The sequence below is a fragment of the Podarcis vaucheri genome (assembly GCF_965113315.1).
Source record: "Podarcis vaucheri genome assembly, chromosome: 14".
In the NCBI taxonomy this organism is placed as follows: domain Eukaryota; kingdom Metazoa; phylum Chordata; class Lepidosauria; order Squamata; family Lacertidae; genus Podarcis; species Podarcis vaucheri.
This window is the reverse complement of record NC_138752.1, coordinates 32,301,751-32,329,571: the sequence shown is the minus strand read 5'-3', so window position 1 is coordinate 32,329,571 and position 27,821 is coordinate 32,301,751. Positions and strand designations below refer to the sequence as shown.

The following is a 27,821-nucleotide window of genomic DNA, read 5'->3' as shown; positions in this document are numbered from 1 at the left end:
TCATCTTCTGCCTTTTGTTTGCCTCTTTCTTGAACTCCCAGTCACTTTCTCTGTTCCCACTCTGTCCCTTGCATCACCTCTTGCAATCCTCCATCACCAACTGTCTTCACACTGACAGCGCAGAGAATCATCAAATTGTAGAGTTGGAAGGGACCATGAGGGTCATCTAGTCCAACCCCCTGCAATCTTTTGCCCAACATGGGACTCAAACCCACGACTCTGAGATTAAGAGTCTCGTGCTCTACTGACCGAGCTATCCTACATTAGACTTCTTCATGCAGCACAGAGTTAAACTATGGAACTCACTCCCACTAGAGGCAGTGATGATGGCCACCAACCTGGATGGCCTTAAAAGAGGATTAGAGAAGGATTTCCTCTGCCTTCCTGTTGAGTTTCTGTTTCCTGGGGTACAGCAAGAACTAATGGATGGACACACAATATCTCATCCAGTTGCTAAACCTTTCTTTAAAAAAATAAAAATAAACTTGCTTTCAGGCTTTGCTATGGAAGCACAAGTCCTTAAAGATAAATTATTGGTTGATTATTCACCTTAGGGCAGCAGCTCACCTTGCAGTGTCTAAGAGTTGGAGATTCTTGAATATGGACTTATTTGAAATCTGGCTGGCACAAGTCTGGGGCCTAATTCTGATGGAAGAACTGACCAACAAGATCCTTGAGAGGAAATGAGATTTTAAAAAAACCTGACAGCTTTAATAAAATGGGTTTAACAAAGAAACATGGATATAGACCATGGAAGACTTACTGTAATTTATGGAATGATACATTCATATATATAATTTAAATGTGACTTCTTGTTTTGCCTTTAATATGTCTTATATAATTATGCTTTTTTGGACAATGTCAGGGGAGTTGTAGAGATGGGTGGAGGGAGCGAGGAAAGGAACACGTTTCTGTCTCTATCATTATGAAAAAACAATAAAGAAAAGTTTTTTGAAAAAATAATAAATAAAATAAATAAACAAACCCACAAACCGCAGGGTGCGGCTGCCACTTGACATGTGTCCTCTCACTTCAGATGAAGGTATTAGAAGCAGAGGGGTCACACCCTGCCTTCATAATGAAAAGCAGAGCATTTGGAGCCTGTCACTTTCAGCCCCGCACACGAGGAGAAGGAAGCAGGTATGTACCTTGCTCAAAAAAGATGCTTCGTGCTCCGCTTTCCTGCCCTCTGCTAGATAGTTTGGCGAGTTTTGTTGCTTGAAGGGAAGGCTGCCCTTTCCTGTTTCTCCACCAATCTCTCATCTAAACTGCAGCTCCTCCATCAAGCCCTGTCCATTTTTTAAACTTGCGCACATTGCGAGAATCAGCTGAAGTGCTATCTAAATAATAAATATTACTACTATTATTATTTAAAGCCCTGACAGGGTTACACATAGACTCAAGATAGGATTTTTGATGCACTATATTGTGAACTGCTCTGGCATCATTGAAACAAAGAGTGGTTCAGAAGCATTTTTTAATTTAAAAAAATCCTTAAAGAGAAGCAAAAGTGTTGTGGGTTTGGTAAGTTGGACACAGTTTCTAAGGTCAAAGGCGGACTCTGGAATTCTGGAGCCTTGAGCGAGGACAAAATTTCTATTTGTTCTAGTTGCTTTTTAATGAATCGTCACGGTGCTATTCTTCTAGAAAAAGAGGTGCTGCAATGCACTGTGAATGCCTTCCTCATTCTCTTATAATGGCAACAGCACCCACCTGAGAGGTGCTGGAACTGAATTCCGGCATGTTCCAGCTGGAAAAAAGCCATGGATCTTCTCAATATTATTATTATTTTGCACCCCCTTAGCTTGGTGCCCTGAGCTGGAGAACCACCCATAATTCCCTAAATCTGTCGCTGCTGAGGTCTCTGTGTTTACAAATTCTGGACTGCCTTTAATGCTGCGTTTCTAATTAATTTCCTGTTCTTTTGATGATCAGGGAAACCTGAAGAAAATTAGGACCAAAACTGAAATTGGTTTCATTTATTTCTTTGTGTGGTTTTTTTCCTAGAGAGAGCAGATTTAACCATGGGGAGGGACCCATTTGGAATAATGCTACGTCGATCAAGAGTATTTGCTTGCATTGTTATGGTTGGTGAGTACAGTTATGTTTGGATGCCGTCAGCTCCAAAGATGTCACTGAAATTCACCTGAGCCAGCCTGAGAAGACTGACTGGCTAGTGACGGGCAAAATAGAAATTGTAAAAACAAATACCAGTAGCTAAACATGGCATATCACTGAGGTGAATTTTAGATAATATTGACTGGCCACTGAAGGGTGAACTATAAATTGTGAACAAACAACCAAATACAACAAAGCGCTGAGGTAAATTTTAGAGAGCCCTGCTTGGGCAATATGAGAGGCAAAAAGCAGCTTCGTAATCCTCTGAAGAGATGATTCTCAGGTCTCTAAACTGCCACAAAACTTCATCATGGAGCAGGAGCAAAAATAGGAGTTCCAGTTTGGGTTTGGGGAAAACTTCCAAAAAATTTTGAAGGAAGTAAACTGTTTTGACAAGGTATGGGAGAGATTTTTGGGGAACGGGGGAGGATGAGGCCTTTGAATTCTTCGGGGGGGGAGTCCTTTTTTAAAACCTTTTAAGACATTTCCCTAATGCTCCTAGCTGTGTGGGCTGGGGGGAAATCTCACTGCAGTGAGGAGTGAAGAGAGCAGCCTTCCTTTCCTGTGCACACCTAAGTTTATTTTGGGACAAACAAGATAACCAGCTGCATGCTACATTCAAGAGAACATCTAATTTGGGCCTCATTATAGCCCTTTTCTTTATGGATTCACGATATTTTACTGTATTTTTGGTTTTTATGGAAGCCGCCCAGAGTGGCTGGGGAGGCCCAGCCAGATGGGCGGGGTATAAATAATAAATTATTATTATTATTATCTGGGTGTTGCCATCATATAATTAGAAGAAAATTAAAGCATGCAAAAGCAAATGATAGGAGGGCATGTTATTTATATTATATGCTATTAATTGTAAACCCTCCAACTTTTTTATGGACAGAAAGAGGGAGACACCTCTAATGTCCCATTATTCATGCTAAGGATGACTGACTGAGAACCACCTTCCACATTTGTATGGTACATTGTTGAAAGCTCTTCTCCCACCAGTTCTGTGCTGTATTAATTTACTCTGCAGTAGATTCCAGTCTCCCATCAAATGTAAAGCCTTGGTCTGCTTTTAAAGGTACAGTGGTACCTCAGTTTTTGGATGTAACCCATTCCGGAAGGCCGTTCAACTTCCGAAACGTTCAAAAACCAAAGCAGTTACTTCCATAAGCATTTACTTCCAGAAAACTCAATACGGAAGCCGCGTGGCATGTTCGACTTCCGAAAAGCGTTTGAAAACTGAAGCAGTTACTTGCGGGTTTTCGGTGTTCGAAAACCGAAATGTTCCACTTCCAAGATGTTCAAAAACTGAGGTACCACTGTACTCTGTAAAAGCACAAAAGTCATTGGTTATCAGTACTTCAAAATACATATTAGGAAGATGATGGAAAATTTAATGTCACTCAGGCGCAAATGAGCAAGTCTGACAAGCATATTTGAACAAGCAGCTGCTTGCTGGGCTCTGGCATCTGCCTGCCAAGAAAGCAGCAAGTTCTCTACTGAGACACCGAGATTGGTCACAGACAAACGGGGAAAGAGCGGTCAATCAAAGGATAGCAGAATAAATAAACTCCAACAGTGAGGTTGCCTTCTCCACCACACCTTGGACAGCAGTTAGCTTAGCAGGCCCAGGAGTTGCCCCACTCTGCCTACTGGAAGAGCCAGCTTTTCCAACTGTGGTGGTGGGGGAGGGGAAGGTGCACAGCATGTGCCTTCTCCAGGGCTTGTCTTCTAGCACCACACACCTAAGTGCTGGATTGTCAGAGCCCCAGTTTATGCCGAGCAGAGCAAATAGCAGTTTTGGGGACTTTATTTGTTTTTTGCTGCTGAAGCAAAAGAAGCATTTGACAAAGGACATTTGCTGGGCCAGATTTCCAAAGGTGAGCTGCATTTGATTCGAAGAGGTGTGTGGTTTTTTCCCCCTGAAGCCTTATGTGTCTTTCAGGTTGGGTGACGGCAGCTACTGCCAGTTCGGCGCTGAAGCTTCCAGTAAGTATTTTCTTGGCTTGTGCATACTTGTTGGGCTTTCCTCTTGCTATGGAGGGGCTGTAGCTCAATGGTAGGACACCTGTTTTGCATGCAAAAGGTCCCAGGTTCAATCCCGATCCAGGTATGGCTGGGAGAGACTCCTGCCTAAAACCCTGGAGAGCCTCTGCCAGTCAGTGTAGACTTCCTCCAAAGAATTCTGGGAGCTGTCGTTTGTTAACGGCACCGAGAGTTGGAATAAGAGATCCCTATTTCCCCCTCCCAGAGCTACAATTCCCAGAGTTCCCTGAGAAGGGTTGATTGTTAAACCACTCTGGCAATTGTAGCTCTGAGTAGGAAACAGGGGTGGCTCCTATCAACTCTCAGCACCCTTAGAAAACTACAGTTCCCATAATTCTTTGGGGGAAGCCATGACTGTTTCAAATGATATCATAGAATTGTAGAGTTGGAAGGGACCACGAGGGTTGTCTAGTCCAACCCAACCCCTTGCAATGCAAGAATCTTTTTGCCCAACATGGGGTTTGAACCCACAACTCTGACATTAAGAGTCTCACGCTCGTGTGAATGTAGCTTAAGAATAAGGTGGCTTCCTATGTTCTTATGGAGTTCATTGCAGCTCCATGTAAAATAAGCACCAAAAAATCCAGGCTGTTATTACTGTTCCAGCTCTGTGGCAACAGATGGCCAAGGAAGACCAGTCAGAATTACCATTTATAAAAAGAAAGAAAAAAGGCCACTCATTTGATACCACCCTCCACATCCAGCCAAGCAAAAAGGCATCATCACAGCTGAACACATATCAGACAGACAAAACATCTAAGAATGACTAGTGAGGGGTGGGGCTTGGGAGGAGTTCCAGGGACCAGCTGAAGAAGCCTGGATAGCCACATTAGAACCCGAGGCCAAATGTCCCCCAGCCCTGCAATAGTGCAAAAGAAAGACTGGTATGGATAAGTTAGGTGAGCTTCAAAGAGTCCAGGTGTTTGCCCAAAGAAGCTTAGAATATATTATAGGTGAGAGAGCCAGAACCCACAAAGAGAAGGCAGCAAGGCTGGAGGTCAAGGCAGATCAAAGGTTGAGGACCACGGAGAGCTCCAAATGAGGAACTCACGCCAACAGAAGCAAAGTTCTTTAAATTATTGGTGTTAATTCTTATTGGTAATTTTATTGTTTTATCTTTTCTGTAAATCCTGTTGAGATTTTTTTTTACAATATCGTGGTGTATAAATTTTATGAAACAAACAAACCCTCTAGTCTGAAGACACACACACCTCTTTCATTCTGCAGCGTGCACACCCTGGTGTCGATAGACTGGTGATTTGTGGTGGGAGGCATCTGCTTCTTCAGGGTCGGGGAAGATGTCTTTGACAGTCCAGGTTCTGAATCTATGGGCCCCAATAGTCTGGGAGGTTCCAGCTCCTCATCTGGTGCCCCTGCAGCCTCTGGTTCATTATCCATAGAATCACAGAAATGTAGAGCTAATAGAAACCCCCAAGACTCACCCAGCCCAATCCCCATGCAATGCAGGAATTACAGCTGAAGAATCCCTGGTAGATAGCCATCCAACCTGTGTTTAAAAGCCTCCAATGAAAGTCCACTTCTCTGATGAAGAAAAGTCCAACTCTCACCATTAGAAAGTTCTTTCCTATGTTTAGTAGGAATCTCCTTTCTTGTCGCTGGAGTCCATTGGTTTGGCTCCTACCCTCTGGAGCAGCAAAAAACAAGCTTGCTCCCAAGCTTCCATTAATCTGGAACACTGGTGGATTCAGGGGGTCATGACTTCTTTGGGCACATGTGATTCCCCTCTGCCTCAGTCTGGGCCCAGGGTCATTCATTCTTCTTCTGCCACCAGGTTGCTGGCTTGCCAGGCAGCCAGTGTGACACATTCTCTCCAGCAATCCTGAACTCCCTGGGACAGAAGGCTCTCGGACTCTCAGTGCAGCAGATTGAGAACTGCATCCCCAGCAACATGCTAGCCTCTTCTCTGCCTTCCTTGAGCAAAGTTCAGGGCTGGGACCCTGAACAGGCTGGTGCCATCCTGGAGAAACTGTTCAGTTCTGGATACCAGGTGAGAAGAACATTGTCCCCTTGCATATGAAATACATACAGCTGAACAGGAACCTTGAGGAGACATGGGAGTGAAGAAAAACGTCTCACCTGGTACAGGGAACTTCTGCCAGAAGTTGAAGGTTTTTTGGCAACAGGAGCTGCCCATTGGCAAATCTTGGGGGAAGAGGTGTAGCTCAGTGGTAGAGTATCTGCTTTGCATGCAGAAGTTCCCAGGTTCAGCACCCCAATGGAATGACTGGGAGAGTTCCAGTTTGCAACTCTGAAGAGTCCCTGCCAGTCAGTGTGAACAATGCTGAGCTAGATGGACCAATGATCTGACTCAGCAGAAGGCAGTTTCCTCTGTGCACATTGGCCTGTCTCTAGCAGGTCAGAATAATACTGGTAAGAAATCGGTCCAAGGAGAAATGGGTCAAAAGCTCATATAGAAAGAAGAAAAATGTCCTGACTAAAGAAGAATGGCAACAGAAGTTATTAGAATGCTCAGAAATGGTGAAACTTACTGGACGAATAAGAAATCAAGACAATTTTTTTAAAATATAGCATGGAAACCGTTTATTGAATATTTACAAAACTCTTGTAAACAAATTAAGACTTTAGCAGGATTAAAGTAAAAACATGCAGTGACAAAAAACATATATTGAATATCTGGGATAAACAATAAATGGGGTTAACATGGAAATGCAGTAAAGAACAGTATACTGTAAATGTAAGAAACCACAAAAAGGGGGTGGGGAGTCAAGTTATGATGTGGAATAATTCAAATTTATGTTTTGTGTTTGTTGTAAAATGAAAAGTATATATATATATATATGCTTTCGTAGATTTTCACGGGTACAGGAATGCAGGTTTTGGTGTCTTCGGGTGTCTTCCCGTGTAAGAGTCGGGGTGTCTGTGCGACGTTTCGACGAGGTCTCACTCGTCATCTTCAGGCTGGTGCTTTCGGCTTCTTAAAGCACCAGCCTGAAGATGACGAGTGAGACCTCGTCGAAACGTCGCACAGACACCCCGACTCTTACACGGGAAGACACCCGAAGACACCAAAACCTGCATTCCTGTACCCGTGAAAATCTACGAAAGCATATATATATATATATATATATATATATATATATATATATATATATATATATATATATAGTTCATGTAGAAGTCCCTTAAGAACATGGCTCAGTGTGGGCTTGCAATGTCTCCTAGCTCCAAACCATCAATTCAGTCTTCTGGGTGAAGTTGACTATTGGATGACCAACCTGGTTCCTACAGCTAAGAGTTTCCTATTTACAGATTCAGGATGGCCAGAGCCTTGCAGCACTTGGGAGTTTGGTGGTTGGGTTGAGCCACACCAGCCTGGAATCTATACCTGCCCAGGTGGTCTTGGACGCTGTTAAAGTCCCAAGCTTTGCCAAGCAGCTGGAGAATGTGCCACCCACTCTGAAAACAGCATTTGTGGAAAAGGTGAGGCCTTTCTTTTTCTTGTTAACTCATTGTAGCATTTCGATGCTATTATTTATTAAATGGTTTTTTAAAAATTCTTCTGTTCAGCCAAAACAAACCCCCAGAGCAGCTTGCAATCTGAAAGACACGGCACAAAAAGAAAAGGGGGGTGGGAGGGAGAAGGGGAAAAATAAACTCAAGCACCAGTTCTTAGTTACAGGATCCTTGACCTGTCAGAATGGAAAGGTTTCAAGGAGAGGGGAAGCTCAGAATTTCCAGCCTTTCAGGAGAACTGACAGAGAGGCTTAATAATAACAGCTGTCATGTTTTTAAAAGCACTTCACGTACATTATAATTATTGTAATCCTTTACAACAACAGCCACCTCAAGGCACATGCCACCTCAGGAAAAATCTTACCGCTGCCTGCACTGCTAAGCAACACCTTCCCCCATGCCCTTCTCAGCTAGTTGACTTTAACACCAACAGGATTAACCTTAAATTATCAATTGAATGATCCCTGCTCTTGCATTTCCAACCAAGACAACCCTACTAAGTGGGAAAATAGTGACTCAGTGAGCTTTGTGGACCAGTAGGTATTTTAACCTGGATCTTCCTAAGGCCACTTAGGGATAGGGGAGAATTTTGGTTCAGTTCTCATTTTAAAGTGATTTGAGGTTTTGTGAAGGCCCTGATCTGACTTATTGCAGTTTATTGACACTGTGCTTTGACTCATGGAAGGTGGAGAGCACCCCCAAACCACATTTGTCCACCTGCACACCCCTAATATTTATATTCCTATGGATTGTTTCAACACTTTTGCCTATCACCCAGGAATATGAAGATGAAGAGTCATCAATAAGTATTTTAAATAAACAAACAAAGCAGCCATGATGGGCTAGATGGGACTGTCATCCAGTTCAACAAAAGTCTTCCCCCATGAAGTATAACTTTGTTTTCTAGCTGGTTGCTGCTACAGAAGGATTTAACGACCTGGTGAAATACACCCCAGATGGTCTGGTTCCCTATATACCAAAATCACTACTGGTCCCTGGTGACACATTCAACATTCAGGATCTCAATGAAAAGCCATGGACCCCAGAGCAGGTGAGACAGGGAGATGACTCACCCTTATTTCCAACTCCTCCTGGACATCAAGCAGGAATCACGTGTCCTTGTTATTAACGGAAATTGTTTATGTTCTTCTTGGTTTATTCCCATAGGCTGCCATGTTGTTTCCTGATATAATCAAGAGGGTCCCTGAAATCCACAGGTATTGCTGAGCCCTAATATTCTTTTTCTTTTTTGGTCTTTTTTCCTCTTTGAGGAAAAAAGGCCACATTTATTCATAGCACTCTTTCAAATGGATGGCTTTATTGGAGGGGAATGGTCTAGAGAGGAAAGGCCCACCCATTAGCCTAGAGGGCACCGTCACTTAGTTGTAACTCTTGCAACCCAGCTCATTATTTTTGGGATGCTGATGAGGACACTTCAGTGGCCAGTTCATTTTCTGACAAAGCAACTTGTCTGACCAGCAGCCTCCTCTCTTCAATTTTAACCCTCACTGGGCACGGGATCCCAAGAACTGGAAGGGGCTCAGGCCATCATCCAGACCTGGGTAGGCAAACTAAGGTCCACAGGCTGGATCAGGCCCAATTGCCTTCTGGATCTGGCCCGCGAATGGTCGGGGAATCACCTCGTGGATCGCCGGTGTGCACATTCGTTCGTTCCTTCTCCCTCCTTCTCCCTCACACGGCGGCGGCAGCGGTGCCTCCCTCCCTCCTCCTGGCTTCTCCCCGCCCTGCCTAGAGGAGGAAGGGGGCTGGGCTTTGTTGGTGCCAGCAGCAGCAGCGCTCGAGTGGCCACCATTTTAAGCATCCCCTCTTCGGAACCCTTTCGTGCTCCGCTCATCGTCCCTCCGCTGCTCACAAGACACAGATAAGCAGCCACCGGGGCTTGTGGTGCTCTTCCATAATTCCCCCCCCAAAAAAAATATATAGTCTGCCCCCCCCCCCACAAGGTCTGAGGGACAGCAGGGAAACTGCTGAAAAAGTTTGCTGACCCCGATCCATACTGACCCCTCAAATCCACAACACAAGAATTAGTTGGCTCTGCCAGCCACCGGTGCCCCTGATCGAATTATGAGCCCTCCATATTAAGTATTTCAAAGGCAAAAGAGGAGAAAGGTTAGAAGATACCCCACCTCTCTTCTGCATAGACATTCAACTGAGCCCCTCACTTTTTAAAAACCACTGGTGATGTTCTTCACAACTATCTATTCATTGCTTATGGTCCTCCCTTGAATTTTCAGTCTATCCCCTTCCATACTGCAAGGTGTTACTTGTGCAGTCGCTGCTGATATGGATGATGAGAGATTCCAACAGCTACTCAACGTTCTGGGGCAGAAGAACGTTCAGCTGAGCGAAGAACAGGTTGGCTTCTTTGCATGCATCTTGAGGGCTTTTTTGAGATCAATATTTGAAAGTATTTTCAAAGACCTGAATTGGATTTCCCGCCTCAGCTTTTATCCTCGGTGTGTGTTCTTGGGGATATGATAGTAACAGAATTGGGGCCAGTCATTCAGTTAGGTAGGGTAAGGAGACCACCTCAGGTAGCAGGTGATGGGAACTTGGTATTGTTTGTGGGGTTTTGTTGGAGAGATTATTGCTATTGTTGCTGTGGGTTTTTGGTATCTTTATTTTAGTTCTTGTGATTTATGTGGAAGTTGTCCAGTTTGGTTGTATATTTTTAATGTTTTATTTATTTTGTTATGTTCTAGTTAAGTAGTGTGGTTTTTTCATGTTGTAAACCACCTTGAGCATGGTTTGAACTGTGGAAAGACGCCATACAAATGAAATTATGTATGTATATATGTCTCCACAGTCTGCCCTAATCTTCTCAGCCAGCCCAATGCCCTCAGGTATGGTGGCATATGCAAAGGAAATCTTTTGGGGCTTAAATTTAACAAAACCAGCTGCAAAACCACCACAGATGGGTGTGTTATTGTTGTTTATTTTATTTTATTTTTAAGGAAAAATCCCCTCGCCATTTTCTGAAATAAATGACCTGCTTGTACTTCTTTCTACTGGCTGACAGAATGTTCTGGTTTGTTTTTCAGCTGAGCTGCTTAGCCAAGAGGGTACTGCTCAGTGGACCCCCAGAGGATTTCAACAACTACCCTAAAGACTTGTTTCTCTTTTTAAGGTAAATGTAGAGTAGTGTTATAAGATGTGGTGGGCTTGGATGATGCCCATGAGTTCCTTCCAAACTTGTGATTGTGTATTTGTAAGGTTGGAATCCACCAGGGGGAACTACTGAACTGGCCATACTAGTCTCTTTGTTAAGACATTAGCCCTAGCCAGGCTTGTAAGCACCCTGCTTTTACATGACTAAAGAGTGGTCATGTTGCTATGGATATGACTGGCTGGTGATGCTCTTTCAGGAGGAAGCGGGTTCTTCCCCACGCCCTCATCTGTCTTGTAGATAATAGAGCAAGAAGCCAGGGGATGCTCTTTTGTTCAGTCTGGCTGATACTGATAGCTGGAATGACACAGAGAGGCTTGTCTTGTGCTGTGCTGAATCCAAAGCTATGGTTTGGGGGGTCCCTCTCCCCCAGCAACCTAATGGAGAAGCAAGCTCTGTTGGAGTATTAATGCTGTGAGCCCCTCCATCCTATGCTCAGGTTGTAAAGGTAAAGGGACCCCTGACCATTAGGTCCAGTCGTGACCGACTCTGGGGTTGCGGTACTCATCTCGCTTTATTGGCCGAGGGAGCCGGCGTTTGTTCGCAGACAGCTTCCGGGTCATGTGGCCAGCATGACTAAGCCACTTCTGGCGAACCAGAGCAGCACACGGAAACGCCGTTTACCTTCCTATTTATCTACTTGCACTTTGACGTGCTTTTGAACTGCTAGGTTGGCAGGAGCAGGGAACGAACAATGGGAGCTCACCCCGTCGCGGGGATTCGAACCGCCGACCTTCTGATCGGCAAGTCCTAGGCCCTGTGGTTTAACCCACAGCACCACCTGCGTCCCTGCTCAGGTTGTATATATGTTCAAATAAAACCACCATCTTAATAAAAGACACCACAGTCTCCAATATCTTCATTTCAAGGAAACCAGAAGTAAGCACTAGAACCTCTGAAATATTTTTGCCACTTGGAGACTGGGGTGTGCACAGCGGTATATTAAACGCAGAGTGGGGAGAGTCAATCCATATGCACAAACATTCATTAATCCTTTCTTGTTTCTAGGCCTTCAGACCTTGCAGCAGGTGAAAACTGCAAGGAGTATGTCACTCGCGTCGGAAAAGCCAATACTGATGTCCTGGAAAGAGATTCCCCACAACGGAAACAGCTTCTGTCAGAGGCGTTAGCTTGCCTGGTAAGTAAAGTATAATTCTGGCACCTTAAGTAGCTATAAGAGCAAAAGCATTTATTCAAGCTTGCGTCTGTGCCAAATAAGTGGCAATCTGGACCAAGAAACTTTCAATTTAACTCAAAAACACCCTGGGAAAAAATACTCTTCACAGCACAGACTTCAGTTTTATCTCTTATGCCCATGACCTCAATTTGAAATACAATCAGTTTGCCAATAATCACCTGATATCACATGACAGAAGCTGGGTTTTATCTCTCTTCTCCAGACTGAAATAATACAATTAGTAGATGAGTCAACTACTGTTCTAGCTTATTTATGTATTTGTAAAGAGGCGTTTTTTATCAATGAGGGCCAATTTTAATAGGTGAAGCAGATTTTAGACTTCTGAAGTCCTGGTGTGTTTTTCATGGGAAATTGAAAGGCAGCAAGTATTGGTCTACTCAGTCTCAAGTTATCTCCCAGTTTCTGAAATATCTCATAATAGTACCTATACAGGAATACAGATAGAAACTAATTCAATGAAATATATTTGATTATTTGGTTAAAATATAGGTTATTAATCAACTAAATTATTTTAAGATGTTGATGGTTTCTCTTTTTAAAAAATTTACACAATTTTTTTACAAATGATTTTCCGTAGGACATCCATGATCTACAGGTAACCAAGGAAGATGCGGCAATTCTGAGCCACTTAGTCTGTGATCTTGGTGCAGACTACATCGCAGCATCCGGCAACAATTTTCTGACGCAGTTAAATCAGTGCCAGTCTTTCACACCTGAACAAATCAAAGCAACCCAAGCTCTCCTCAGCAGTGGAAGAACCTCCTTTGGGTAGGATCACACTGCAGGTTTTGTTTTTGCTCTTTTGGAGTTTTCTGAATTCTCCTGAAAAGAAAACTGGTTGTCGGAAATCTATTTGGATTGCCACTGAACCTAATTCATTTGCATTTGCTAGTGCAAACAGCATTTCAAAGCTAGAATTTTGGGGTTTTGACTGGAAATGTTCATCATGAAATGTTATATTTGCAGCAAAAGAGAAAGCCATGCCTAACATAGATACAGAGTCAGTTTATAGAATAATACCTAAAAAGCCGAGTTAGGCTATTCCCATGTCACTTACTGGCAGAAGCTTTCCAGGTTTTCAAACAGGAGTCATTCCTAGCCCTTCCTGAAGATGCCAGGGTTTGAACGCAGATGCTCCACCACAAAGCTACAGCCCATAAATTTCACAGCTTCAAAAGCCATGCTCTGTAGCGGAAAGGTGGGTTTTGCCTAAGAAACCTGAATCTCACACAAATGAAAAGCAACCACCAATTTACACAGTACACGTTTCATTTCACCATGGAATAAATTTTTACACATGCAGAAATGGATTTGGAGGGAGTAACTATGATCTTGCAATGTCGCACAGGTTCTGAATCTGAAACCAAGGCTTTAAATGACAAATACTTGATGTTGGATCCTTTTGGTTTAGTGCTTGCAAAATGCAAGTGTGCAACATTTGAATTTTTTTTTTCCTTTTCATCTTTAGCAGTATTGCAGTATTCCATCAGGTTATACGGCACCAGCAGGAGCAAGTGTGGGAGAGCAGCAGTGCTGCAAGGTTGGGGGAGCCTTCAGGTGTCCCAATAATACCAACCTAAAGCTTCCCTGATCTCACTGCTGCCTCACCCAGCAAATGCAGCACCAGTGGCAGGAGGGCAGTGCCCCTGCTGCCCTGTCCTCCTTGTGTTCTGCAGCTGCTCAATGCCCAAAGAAGGAGAAATTATATTCTAAATGTCACAGACATTGCTTCTGATTGGAACATCCTTTAAACTCTCTCTCCGTGAAAATCATGCCCCTACTTCAGAGTTCCATGGTGTTGATATGTAGCTTGCTGATAAGTTCCCATTCCCTTTCTTTCCACTCAGGCTTCCTTCAACGTGGTCAACTTCTACCCTGGAAGAACTGAGTGGTTTGCTCCCTATATTTGATCACAGCATCCTACAAAGTATTCCTGCAGTAAGTCTCTCTCCCCCCATAATCAAGGGGAAGCAGAAGGGTATTTAAGTCTCTGTTGAAGTGCTGTGCTCTGGGTTATGTTTGTTTGCCAGGAAAAAAAGATGGAGAAATTGTAAGTGGGAATTATTGTGGACCTCACTTATCCTTGTCACAAATGTCATAAATTGAACTAAAGCAGCCTAGCCTCTTCAAGTCTTTATCTCCACAACTTCTTGTTCTACCCTATTTTCAAATTCAACTTATATACAGTCTCTCTTCCAACCTTTAGTCAAATGTAAGGAGAGTGGACACCTTGTTAAATTTATGTTTCCCCTTAATTGTCAAGCTCCTAGTTAAAAATGTTGTGCAAAAGCTCCTGAGCAAAACACCCCCTTGTAAACTTTTGACCCTCCTGTGCAAAACTTCCAACTGCAAACCTTTATCCTTCCCATGCAGGAGACTGCTAAAGCAAAAACCAGCTGATATATAACAACCAACCAGAACACAAAATTTTCATTAATTTCCACCTGTGTTCCATTTTCCATCACTAGTGCTGCCACTGAAGTTCTGTAAATGAGAGCAGGCAAGGGGAAGGTCACATCTCATGATTCTTCATCAGTAACCATCTTTCATACGATGGGTCTTGTGTTTGCTGTGACTTTATACTGAACTGTTTGTAACTGCTTTGTGCAATGATGACTTTGTTACCCATCTTGAAAGGTAAGGTGGGATAAACCTAACATCATCACTATTTGCATATTATTTGCTGCGGTATTCTGTTCTGAAAAATAACCATCTTGGTCATGCTACCAAACCCCATATCCAGGAGAAGGAAAGGAATCTATGCATTCAGTTTAACTAATTGAGAATCGTATAGATTTTCTAGATTTTACATCCTTCACCACATAGGTGTTTCTTTTTCCTTTTGCAGAATGTATTAAAGCCATGGCTGAAAGACTTCTTACACCGTACCCATATGCCAACAGAACAGCTGGCATCTGTTGTGAAAAACCTCCACCCCTCCAGGCAGAAACGTAATTCAGGTATACAGCAACACTGCTTTTAAGCCTGGAGCTATTCTCTGGTAGCATTGAGGCCAATTCACACAAACAGCAGATCCCATTATAAAGCTGTTACATAGGAAACACAGAAAGTTGCATTATACTGAGACAGGCTATTGGTCCATCTAGTTCAGTATTGTTTATACTAACTACCAGTGGCTCTCCAGGATTTCAGGGAGGAACTTTTTGCACCCATACCTGAAGACACCAGAAATGGACCCTGGATATATGTGAAACAGATGCTGTTTATATTGCCAGACTTTAGATTGCCGCTTCAGTTTGCAGTGAGGGGATTAGAGGGGGCATTCTTGAAGTCTTCTCCATATGAACAGAAACTCCTGGTAGGGATGAGGGAGAAATTAAATTCAGTTTGCATCTAAAGGTAAATCTACCTAATTCACCCTTTCCAAAACAACACACAAAGTGAAACATAGCCGCCCTTCAAAATTCAGACTTCCCTAAATTTTGCAATGCAGCAAGCTGGTCCCAAGCTATTAAGGGCTTGATATACTAACAGTAGCACCTTGAACTTTGCCTGGTAACAAATCAGCAGCCAGCGCAAATCTCTGAGCAGACAGGATCCCACTCCCACCAGCAGCTGTGTTGTAGCATACACCACTAACTGCAGCTTCCATATCAAGCACAAGGGCAGCCCCGCATAGAGTTCATTGTAGTAATCCAACCTTAAATTACTTGCATAGTTAATACAGGTCACAGAATTTAGCCCCCCCCCCATATGTATTTAGCAGAGAGCACCCTACAGCACATAGTCTGTACTCCCTGGTTCAGAGGCATTGTGCTTCTGAATCACTTGTGGCTGAGGAGCAAGAGGGGTGGACCTAAACAGACAGAACTTTGATAGGATCCAGCAGGGCTCTTCTGATGTTCTTGCATCCACACTGGCTTGTCAGTTGTGCAAGTTCTTCAACCCTGGTTAACTATTGAGTCTTGCCTTCCCAGGATGCCCAGCTGATAAGACCATAACACAGGAAGTGCTTGATGATGAACTGATGCCTCTTTATTACGATAACGAGGAATTACGCCAGTGCTTGGATGACGCAACCCTGCAGGCCAATCTCAATAAGATCTCAAGTTATGCTTTCACTGAGGAGCAGTTGATGGTGCTTAAAGAAAAGCTGGACCGGGTAATCAATGTTTTGGCTTTCATAGTTTGCTAAGAGGGGCATGGAACTAGGGCTTGAGTTCAGTCATTGCTCATCTGAGACTGCAGGCAAAGGAGAGTGGTCCAAGCAGGCCAATAGATTGAGGCCTTGCATTCTCTCTGTCTCTCTCTCTGTGTCTCTTTCACTCTGCCCCCAATCATTCATTGAGGTGAATGAGTCACTGCCCCACCAATCTCAGCCTGCCCTCAGCAAGCCCTCTCCCTGCCTGACTCCTGACTAGGGAGGAAAAGTGGCACCGATTCCCTTTCCTTCCCCGTCTACCAGCTCTACCTGGTACGCCAGCCGAGACCCTACCTGCCTGGCACTGTCTCGCCAGATTGGTGCATGCTCTGGTTATCTCCCACTTGGACTACTGCAATGCGCTCTGCGTAGGGCTACCTTTGAAGGTGACCCGGAAACTGCAACTAATCCAGAATGCAGCAGCTAGACTGGTGACCGGGAGTGGCTGCCAGTACCATAATACAACAGTCCTAAAGGATCTTCACTGGCTCCAAGTGCATTTCTGATCACAATTAAAAGTGTGGGTGCTGACCTTTAAAGCCCTAAATGGCCTTGGCTCAGTATACCTGAAGGAGTGTCTCCACCTCCATTGCTCAGCCCAGACAATGAGGTTCTCCTCCAAGTGTCTTCTTCTGGTTCCCTCACTGTGAAAAGTAATGCTACAGGGAGCCAGGAAGAGAGCCTTCTCGGCAGTGGCACTTGCCCCATGGAACACCCTCCTATCAGATGGCAAGGAAATAAACAACTATCTGACTTTTAGAAGACATCTGAAGGCAGCCCTGTTTAGGGAAGTTTTAAATGTTTAGTGTTTTATCATGTTTTTACTATTCTGCTGCGAGCCACCCAGAGTGGCTAGGGAATCCTAGCCAGATGGGTGGGCTATAAATAATAAATTGTTGTTGTTGTTCCATCCTGCCTTAGTCTCATGCAGCCTTGTTTCTGTTATGCTCCAGTTCGTCCCCTGTGAAATGCCATGTTGTTTGCCTTGCTGTCATGAAATTATGTAACTAATGTAATATAAATAGTTAATTGTGTAAGTTAGGTTGCCAGTGTGTTATTTCACCCCATTAATTCAGTGCAAAGGAAAGATAATGCAAATTGCAGGGGGGGGCATAATCAGTTATGTGTTGTTTGTATATTGAAAGCTGTAACACCAGCAAATATCGATTGAATTCAGTTGATTTTTGTTCTGCACACGGGTTGAAAAAGTGAACACCAGCCATTTCCTCTCCCCTTTTCTTTGTCATCAGAATTTCCTAACATTGCTGCTTCTTACTTCCAACTCATGAGGGGGTGACTCTGCCTGTCATGGCCTCTGGAGTTGTCTATTGTTGATCTTCTCTGCATTCCTTCCCTCCAATCCTGAAGGGCACCAGCTCTCTCACTCTCTTGTTCTCTCTCTGTATCTCTCTCTCTCTCTCTCTCTCTCTCTCTCTCTCACACACACACACACACACACACACATAATAAGGCAATCTGTCTCCTGATGGATGTGTGCTCTGAGAAAGGGCAAGAGGTGCTCCAGTAGTGTTCACAAACACTGATTTTTATTTTGCAATCCCTACAGATCTATCCTGATGGGTATCCCGATTCGGTTATTCGTAGCATGGGAAGCCTCCTCAGCCTAATGACTCCTGAGGATATTAAGAAATGGAAGTTCAAGTCGCCAGACACCCTTGTTGCTTTGCTGGACAACGCGCCCGATGATGAAGTGGTAACGTCAGCCTTAAAAGCACAGCCTCCCCTGATTTACTTCTTCCCCTCGTTTTCCAAACTAGAAGCTTATTTTGATTTTGTGAATCGCTTCCTAGAAGCAAAACATGAGGAAACATTTTACATGCATAAAGAGGCGCATTTGGTTGCAAAGTTTTAGAGGGACGGCGCTAAAATACACAGAGGTTATGCTTCCTCTGTTCTCCTCTGCTTTTTTAACAGGTGGTAAAGTTAATGAGTGGGTGGCGCTGTGGTCTAAACCACTGAGCCTAGGGCTTGCCGATTGGAAGGTTGGCGGTTCGAGTCCCCGCACCGGGGTGAGCTCCCGTTGCTCGGTCCCCGCTCCTGCCAACCTAGCAGTTTGAAAGCACACCCAAAAGTACATGTAAATAAATAGGTACCGCTCCGGCAGGAAGGTAAACGGCGTTTCCTTGTACTGCTCTGGTTTCAGTGTTCCGTTGCACCAGAAGCGGCTTAGTCATGCTGGCCACATGACCCGGAAAAACTGTATGCGGACAAACACCGGCTCCCTCGGCCTGTAAAGCAAGATGAGTGCCACAACCCCAGAGTCGCTTGCGACTGGACTTAACTGTCAGAGGTCCTTTACCTTTTTAAAGTTAATGCCCACCCCAGTGCATTTTGGTGCCTCAGACCAGATTTCTGAATATTCAGGATACATAAAACATTGATAGAATGAGCCACAATGTGGAGACAGCACAGAGCATTCATAAGACTAGTTCAGCCGACCAAAATCCACTGGAAAAGTCATAGAAGTTGGCTTTATAACATGTCAGATACCTGAGCCACCCTACTTCAATATTGCCTGATTGGCAGCAGATCTCCAGAGTTACAGACAAATGACATTCCCAGTCCTACCCGGGACCTTCTGCATGCAAAGCAGGTGCTTTAGCACTGGCCTATGGCTATTTTACCTGAAAGCCACCTGAGTCCCTGTCTGGGGGAAAGGTGGGATATAAATAAATATTATAATAATAATAGCTCTTCCCAAAAAAAAGATACATTTGTAGAATGGCCCTGAAACCCATTGTTTTCAAAGGTTGCTACATTTGTAGAATGGCCCTGAAACCCATTGTTTTCAAAGGTTGCTACATTTGTAGAATGGCCCTGAAACCCATTGTTTTCAAAGGTTGCTCAGGCTTGGGCAGGTCTCTGCATTGGGGGTGCATGGCCATTGTGTGAGACCCCTGAGAATGTTTCCTTTTGAGACAAGGGTAGAAATGGTCAAAAAAATAAAAGGTCAAAATAGTATACTTAGCTGAGTTTTGGCTAGTTCATTAAGCAGTGTCTTAGCTTTGCTCATATAAGACGTACTTACAAGCCAATCTGTTTTGGGTTGGAAATTATTGCTTTTAGGCCAGGGAGATTATTCAGCAATATGGCAAGTCCGGAGGCCAGTTTGATGCCACAGCTCTGGATGCTGTTGGGGGACGTTACATGTGCTCCTTGACCCAAGGCCAGCTTAAAACGATCACAGAGAATGCTATCAAGTGAGTAAACTCCTTTAACACTCTTCATCTCTTAGCAAGAAAAGAGGTTCACTTTCCGCTTAGCAAATGGCTTCTCCGCAAAGAATACCAGGAACTGTAGTGAGGAGAGTCGTTAAGAGACCCGTAGTCCTCTCACGGTGCTACAATTCTCGAAGTTCCTTGGGAAGGTTATACCACTCTGGGAATTGTAGCTCTGGGAGGGGGAATAGTGGTCCCCTAACATCTCTCACCACCCTTAACAAACTACATCTCCCAGGATTCTTTGGGTGAAGCCATGACTGTTAAAATGGTATCACAGTATTTTAAATGTATTGTCAAGTACGGGAGTTCCCCTCTCCCTTCTGGTAGTTCAATGATAAGAATTAATGAGCATTTGGTAGATTTATAGTGCTTTTATTACAGCATTATGTTGCAAGCACAAACAGGCAACCTTCCTCAAGGATATCAGTTGCCTACTCTGACTCCTCCCCACTTCCGCAGCAAGAAGTACACCAATGAGAATTTCCTCCCCCCCCCCCACACACACCATGTCTCCTTTGTTCTCTGACATGCTTGGACCTCCAAGTTCAGGGGAGGGAGGGGGGTCTCCCCCACTCTTGATTGATGTATCGCCCAGCTGCTCCCTCCCTTCTGGTTGCTTAGCTACTATCTCATAGCTGAGTAGCTCCTCTCTCAACTGAGCAGCTTCTGTGTCTGTCTGTCTGTCTGTCTCTCTGCTTCTGGAAATGCTGGAAGCGGGGGGGGGTGCAAATATCCCCCCTCCTCTTCTGTTAGGAGCTAATCTCCCTGTGATTGCATTCCCCAGTCTTCCGATCCAGACCAGCCCCTGACATGTATAGTGTGCAGGTGGGATGGGAATGGGAGAGGCAGAATCCAGGGATACAACTTGATTATTAAGATCCTGGGCTTTGTGGTCTTCCAGTGTGGGCCTTTAGGTTATGTGCATTACTTCAGTTTTATAGCACACAATTTCTCTTCACATATTGTATTTTATTCTGTTACAATTTGAATCTCCTAGAATTCCAATCGTAATACAATATGGGAAATAAAAGAAGGAATTAAAGTACAATTAAAATTCAATATGCATATTCAGTGTAATGGATGTGCAGTCTCCTGTCTTCACAAATCCACAAACATAAAGTGCATTGGGGTGGCCTCGGGCCAATCCCTGCCTCTCAGCCTAAACTACCTCACAGGGTTGTTGTGGGGATTAAATCAGCCCCACCCTGGGGTCCTTGGAGAAAAAGGTGGGATATTAATGAAATAATATATAAACAAAATACTGGGGACCCATGGACCACAGTTTGGGGGGCCTTGGTGGTTTATAAACAGAAGTTGGATGGCTGTTTGTCAGAGATTCTTTTGCTGTGATTCCTGCAATTGAGGGGTTGGACTAGATGACCCTTGGCGTCCGTTCCAACCCTAGAATTCTATGGTTCCATGACTGTATGATCTAGTGAGCTCAGCTCTTGGACCCCTTCATTCCAGTGAATAATAAGCAAAGCTGAGAGACTCGGTCACCTCTTTTTTTCCTCTCCCTCCTTGCCTTTCTTGACAGGAGTGCCAAGACCCTCAACATTGGTGGGTGTCCTCAGACTACCAAGGATATCCTGTACCCAAAAGCCAAAAGGGCTTACTCTGACCGACACAACGAGTTCCCTGCTTACTATAACCTCATCAAGCCCTACCTGGGTAAGTCACAGCATCATTTTAGGAAACACCTTTGCAGTCTAGGATGAGCATTGCAGTTTGTTGAAATGCAACTTGAAAGCAGCAGATCAGCTCATCCATTCGGTTAAATGGGGACACTGCCCCACTAACCTCAATCTGCCCTCCCGCCCAACTTCTTACTTAGAGATGGAAGAATCTGTCAATTTAAAACAAATGCACATATTAGGGTATGTGCATAACAGCATAGTGAAAATAACATACAAAGATGCATTAGATTGGAGAAATGTTCTTGCAAGTATGCATATAGTTGTCACAACTGCATGCAACTCTTTATTAGGAGAATTTTGCACTAAAATTTTGCACTAAAATTTTATGACAGTGTTTTGTTTTGTTTTGTTTTTAATAAAACCCACAAACTGATGCAGAAATGTAGAGAATTTAAGTTTGGAAACATGAGAAACCAAGAGAACCTAAATTGGTATATTTGTCCATCCCTAGCCTTGAACACTACCATTATGTCTGGTTTGGATCAAATTTTATTTCCTCACCATCCCTATCTGCAGGACTGAGGAAATTAAAACAATGTTGTGGTTTCATGGGGGTTGGTCTGGATGATACCCTGAGCTCCTTCCAATTCATTGGGTGCTGTACTCAGTGAGGGTTAGAATCTAAGAGCAGAGGTTGCTGGCCTGGTCAGACAAGTTTATTTGTAAGACGGCGACCTTAGCCGGCCACTTAAGAGCATCCCAATAGAACGAGCTGGGTTGCAGGAGCTACAACTAAATGATAGCGCCCTACAGGCTAATAGGTGGGCCTTTCCTCCAACCCCTTCACCTAGCTGCTAGGCAGGAAAACAAGAGCCAGAGTAGCTGGACTGGAAACAGGCTAGAAGCTGGAGACTCAGAGACATGCTTGCTCTGTGCTGGATCCAAAGCTGGGACTACTGGAGAAGTTAAAGACACTGAAGAGTTGGGGACTTTCCACATGTAAAGAGTTGCCTTTATTAGGGAACTTTGCAATTGAGTTCTAAACATAACTAAAAGTTCTCTTTCACTGACTCAAGAAAGGTTGGCAATGTATAACCATCAAGTTTTCACCAAGTTTTCTTCTTACAGGAGGTGCTCCAGGTGAGGATCTGAGGGCGCTCAGCAAAAATAATGTCAACATGGACATCAACACTTTCAAGGGTTTGCGAAAGGACGCTGTGATGGTGAGTGGGATAACGCCGTAGGGCTGAAGATGACAGGGCTGGCCTGCCCATGAGGCAAGGTGAGGCAGTTGCCTCAGACAGCAGATATGGCTCACGGCCATCTCCTCCACACCCTGCTTCCTCCTCCATGCCCACCACCACCTAGTACAAGTCATTTTATTACAGTCAATGGCCAGTATCAAGGCAAATACACCAATTACAAAATTTAAAAACTCAAGACAAAATCAGATGATGTAAAATCACATATACATAAAAAAGGCAGTTCTGGATCATCATTTATCAGTCAGAATAGAATCCTTCTGACCTAGGAATGTCCATTGGTCGGTACATTACACTAATCCTGGGTGCTAATTATTATACGTCGTATTTTTATTGCTGCTGCACAAAACTTGGCCACCTTGAATGTTATAACAGGATTAATAGCTAGGATGTTAAGACAATAGCTAGGATAATATCTCTGGCCTCCTTTTGCTCCTGCCTTCAGCACAGAGTGGTTGTGGCTTCAGGGGAGGAGGCAACAGTGAGGGAGGGCTGTGGAAGAAGAGGAAGAGGTGGGGGTGGTATTTTCTGTTTCTCCTGAAGCGGCAAAACATCCTGGGCTGGCTGTGGAAAGCGACCTTCAGAAAGAGCATAAAATAAAATGAAATGAAATTTATCAGAGCACAATTCAGTCTTTGACTGGGCTTCTCTATTAGTCCCTGGGGGATTTCTATAGATCACACCCCAGCCTTCTCATGTAACTGTACCGGGAGTGGTGTTGCTAACAAACTTGCACCTACAGCAACAATCGGAGCACTTTGGAAGTTCCTCTCAGTGAACGAAAGAGAGAGAAAGAGTGGGCCATATGCACATACACACATATCCTTTGCCACTTACATTCGCAGTTGGAGCTTTTGAATCCCAGCAGGGTAGACATTGCCTATAACCATCTCCCTTTGACTCATTTCACAGCAACTAAAACCCACCGATGTCAAACAATTGCTGGGGATGAATGTAGCAGAGCTGAAGACTCAAGAGAACGATCCCTTCGTAAGAGACTGGATCGTGAAGCAGAAGCAGTCTGAGCTGGACATCCTGAGCCTTGGGCTCCGAGGGGGGATCCCTGACGGATATATTGTTGTGCCTGACGAAGAAAAGAAACGTAAGAAACGGGGGGCATTTGCTTTCGAGGGGGTTTAAATTCCATTGATGTCGGAGGTAAATGATCCGCAACAATAATAAAAGCTCTCCAGCTTGAGAATCAGTATATAGGAATTATGAAAATGTCTCCAGGTGTCTTTTTTGTGTATACAGTGGTACCTCTGGATACGAACTTAATTCGTTCCAGAGGTCCATTCTTAACCTGAAACTGTTCTTAACCTGAGGTACCACTTTAGCTAATGGGGCCTCCCGCTGCCGCCGCACTGCCACCATGCGATTTCCGTTCCCATCCTGGGGCATAGTTCTCAACCCAAGGTACTACTTCTGGGTTAACAGATTCTGTAACCCAAAGTGTTTGTAACCCGAGGTGTTTGTAATCCGAGGTACCACTGTACAGATATATGTACTACTTTATTTATTCATCATTTATTTATTTTTGCAATCTGCCCTTCCTATAAGGAGTTCAGACAGTGCACATTCCCCGCCCTGCCCCCATTTAATTGCACAACAACCCAGTAAGGTAGTGACTAGCCCAAAACCACCACAGAGTTAGATGGGATCCCAAAGGTTATCTAATTCAAACCACTGCAAAAGCATCCCTGAACAATGGCCATCCAGGTTCTGTTTAAAAACTTCTTACAAAGGAGAACAGGCCACTTCCCAAAAGAGTCACTTCCACTGTCAACCAACTAAAACTGTTGGGAAATTCTTCCTTATGTTTAGCCAAAAATACCCTCTCTGCCCCATTGATTTTTTTTTGTACTTTAAACCCATTGGTTTGAGTCCTACTCTGTGGAGAAATGAAAAGCTATTTTGCTCCATCATCACTATGACTGACAACTCTTCTGAATGTTTGGAGATGGCTGCCATATCGCCTCTTAATCCCGCCTTCTCCAAGTTAAACACTGTGTACACACCATGCACTTAAATCTCATTTAAGTCAGATTGCCTCTCTCAAAAACGCATGGGTACTGCTGTTAGTTCAGGGTGCTAGAAATTGTAGCTCTGTGGGTGGAGGTTACGCCACAGTTCCCAGGATTCTTTGGGTGGGAGCCATGTGCTTCAAATGTATGACTTGTCTCCCGGAGACAAGGGCTATTGATTAATACTAGCCATGATGGTTGTGCTCTACCACCATGGTTCTGAACACCAGTTACTGGAAGCTGCGGGAGGGGAAAGTTGCTGTTGCACTCAGAGGTCCTGTTTGTGGGCTACACATTGAGGCATCTGGTTGGCCCCATGACAACAGGATGCTGGACTAGACAGGGCACTGGCCTGATCCAGCAGGCTCTTCTTAGCTTCCTGTGCCTGTCCCCTTCTGCTTCAGAGTTCTCACCCTTTCTCTGAAAGATGAGGAATCTGACTATAGAGTCATAACAATGTTTCTTGTTTCTCCAGAGACCTCCGGAGCGCCCCGTGCCGCCACCATTGCCCATCTCCTGCACCTCTTCCCTGCGTTCCTCCTGACGCTGTTGCTGGCTTCTTTCCTTTCATGAAACTCTCCTGCTCTAATCAAAAAACGGGCAATGTGGTAATGATGATCGATCTCATTTTGCTGCCATTTTCTATCAACTTTCAACTTTGCCTGCGGTGGGAAGAACAAGAATACCCTTAGGGAAGTGGGTGAAGGAGATTATTTTAGGAAGTCAAACAGAATCCTTTCCGGAAGTCCATTCGACTTCCAAAACGTTCAGAAGCTGCGTTGGATGTTTGGGTTCCAAAGACCATTCGCAAACCGGAACACTCACTTCCGGGTTTGCAGCTTTCGGGAGCCAAAATGTTTGACTCGCAAGGTGTTCGGGATCCAAGGTGCAACTGTGTGTGTATATATATATATATATATACAGACATACATATATAGATATGTAAGCCACCCTGGGATCTTAGGGTAAAGGATGGGTGTTAATAAGTAATAATAATAATATGTAGAATGCTTCATTCATGCAGCAATATCATTTGCAAAGTAGGAGCTTCATAGCCTGAGCTATGATGAGACACCAGGACCTGTATAAATTATGCAAATAACATAGAATTAGCTGCTTTTGTCCAACTTACATGGTTTGTTTTTGTAAGCTATAGGGGGTGCAGCAAGGAGCAACCTTGAGCTCTAAAGCACCACCTTCTGAAGTGCTGGCTGCTCATCCCACACAGTCCCTGGGCTTTAAGCTTAACCTGGCAATGCCCAAATATTTTCAAGCAGAAAGGCCACAGCTCAGTGGGTAGAGTGGGTGATTGGCACACAGAAGATCCCAGGTTCAATGGCACTTCCAAGCAAGGCTAGTAGAGAACCACGCCTGAAATCCTGGGGAGCTGCTGCCAGTCAGTGCAGAGAATGAGTTGGTTGGACCAGTAGTCTGACCTAAGTTCCTCTGCCTTTGACAAACAGGGAAGGGGTGGGAATTAAATCTGCAGTCCTTGGGATTTTGTGCAACACAGAGTTGCATCCTTCTCACTTTCTCTGAGCTCGAAAGAAACTTCAGGAGCAGGTTTAGAGGGTTGCTTTTCTTTCAGAGGAGAGAGTACGGATGTGTTGTGTTGAGGTTAGAGCTAGATGAATTTGTCGGTTTCCATTTCCTCCCTCTGTTTCTCCATCTTCCAGTCTTAAGTTGAGTTTATCACATTTCTGCATCAGTTTCCAGTATTCCAATATTTCAGAATTTAGTTTGCTTGCAAAAATATACTATGAGAAATGCAGTTTCACCTAATATGGGGAAGGACCACAGCTCAATTGTAGAGCATGCAGAAGGCACCAGGTTGAATCCCCATGGCATCTCCAGATGGGGATGGGATGGGAAAGACTCCCTGCTTAAAACCCTGGATACTGCCAGTCAGCGTGGACAATACTGAGCTAGATGAACCAGTGGTCCAACTCAGTATCAGGTAGCTTCCTGTGTAATATGATGCACGCTGGTTTGTTATTTCACTTATATATGCATTTTTGTTTGGGGAACTAAATTCAGAGCAGTAGCAAATTTTGAAACCTAGCTTTGTTTCAGTCACATCCTGCTTCAGGAAGTGTGAATTAATTTCAGTTTATTAACAGAGAGAAGAAATAGAAAGGAAGTAGGCTACTCCAAGCATTATCAGCATCCTAAAAATCAGCAACAACCCATTATTTTCCTCAAGGCTACTTCTGCCCAGTTAACTCCAGTGACATGAAGTCTGCTTTTCTTGCAAAACATGCAAAAGCTGTCTTTTTCAGTCCTCTTTCCCCACTGCAGATGAAAAAAACCTTCATGCTTAAGCAAAAATCCCCATTAGCTACGAAGAAAGATAAAACTTTCCATGTTAGACCAATGAGTCCAGGGCCAGCCCCAAACATTTTGAAACCTGAGGCAAAACAAAAAATGGCGCTCCCCTCCCCACCAGGGAAGAAGATGGGAGTGAAGATTGACATCAGGAACAAAGGAAAACTAAAGTTCTATATTGGGATCCACTGCCCCTCTGAATCCTGCCGCCTGAGGCAGTTGCCTCAACTTACCTCATGGGTGGGTCGGCCCTGAATGAGTCCATAGGATTTCCTAATGCCCACACACAATCCTTGCAGTATGATTGTTGATGCACAGAACGCACGTTATGCAGTCATATGATCAATCATCTGACCAGAAGTGCCTTCACCACAGCAGACACCCAGAAGTCTCCAGAAATGTCATAGTCAGTCCAGCTAACCAAGAGAGTAAAGGGAAATGCTCTGGCTGGAACTGTCTTGGGCCATGAAGAAGAACCTGCTGAGCTCAAGACTTCTTTCTAACCAGGGGGAAGACACCAGTCTGCTGACTGGTCCCCTCACTATGCACCAACTGGGTGAGCAAGTGAGATGGACTTGGAAGGCATTGTTGCAGCCTTCTGGACAAGCATTGCAAGCTGATTCTAGCCCCGGGAAGAGAGGGGCTTACGTCAGTCCCACAGTGGAGGCTTCTCTTGAGGACTAGGTGCCTGCTTGCTTCGTAAATTGTTTGCTGGGAAAATGTGAAAGGGCTGCAACTCAAAGGCAGGCGGGTTGGGGATCAGTGTTAGAAAAGGGTAAGACAATAAGAGAAAATCCGCTGGGGAAGGCTAAGGACACCTGATGCTATATAACCTGTTCTTTTGATTCATATAAATGGCTTATATGTATTGTGCAAAATAAACATCTGGTCATCCTCTCTAATATGGCTGCTGTGTCTTTGGCAATCCTGGTGTAAGATGTCACACTGACTTCTAAAACAGGGCTGGGGAACCTCAGGTACAGGGTCACATGTGTGCGCCCCCTACCTCATGCCTCTCTACATGGACCTCAGGATTCTCCAAGCCTCCCCAGACCACACCCCCTCTCCTAGGCCACACCCACCAGCACCCCTGCCTCACACCCTCCAGTGCTCTGGCATGACTGG

At 44.3% G+C, this 27,821-nt stretch overlaps 1 protein-coding gene across 1 annotated transcript; it reads left to right on the top strand.

The window, feature by feature from the left end:
• Nucleotides 1-1,060: 1,060 nt before the first annotated feature.
• On the top strand, nt 1,061-27,587 carry MSLN (mesothelin). Its single transcript, XM_082199294.1, has 20 exons — nt 1,061-1,140; nt 2,008-2,091; nt 4,064-4,107; nt 5,957-6,172; nt 7,456-7,626; nt 8,567-8,710; nt 8,827-8,876; nt 9,915-10,035; nt 10,722-10,807; nt 11,855-11,984; nt 12,622-12,812; nt 13,892-13,982; nt 14,893-15,004; nt 15,983-16,167; nt 17,774-17,920; nt 19,294-19,427; nt 20,986-21,119; nt 22,214-22,308; nt 23,260-23,449; nt 24,847-27,587. The coding sequence occupies exons 2-20, from the start codon at nt 2,025-2,027 to the stop codon at nt 24,942-24,944; spliced, it is 2,406 nt and encodes an 801-aa protein (XP_082055420.1). The 5' UTR covers nt 1,061-1,140; nt 2,008-2,024; the 3' UTR covers nt 24,945-27,587.
• The last annotated feature ends 234 nt before the right edge of the window (nt 27,588-27,821 follow it).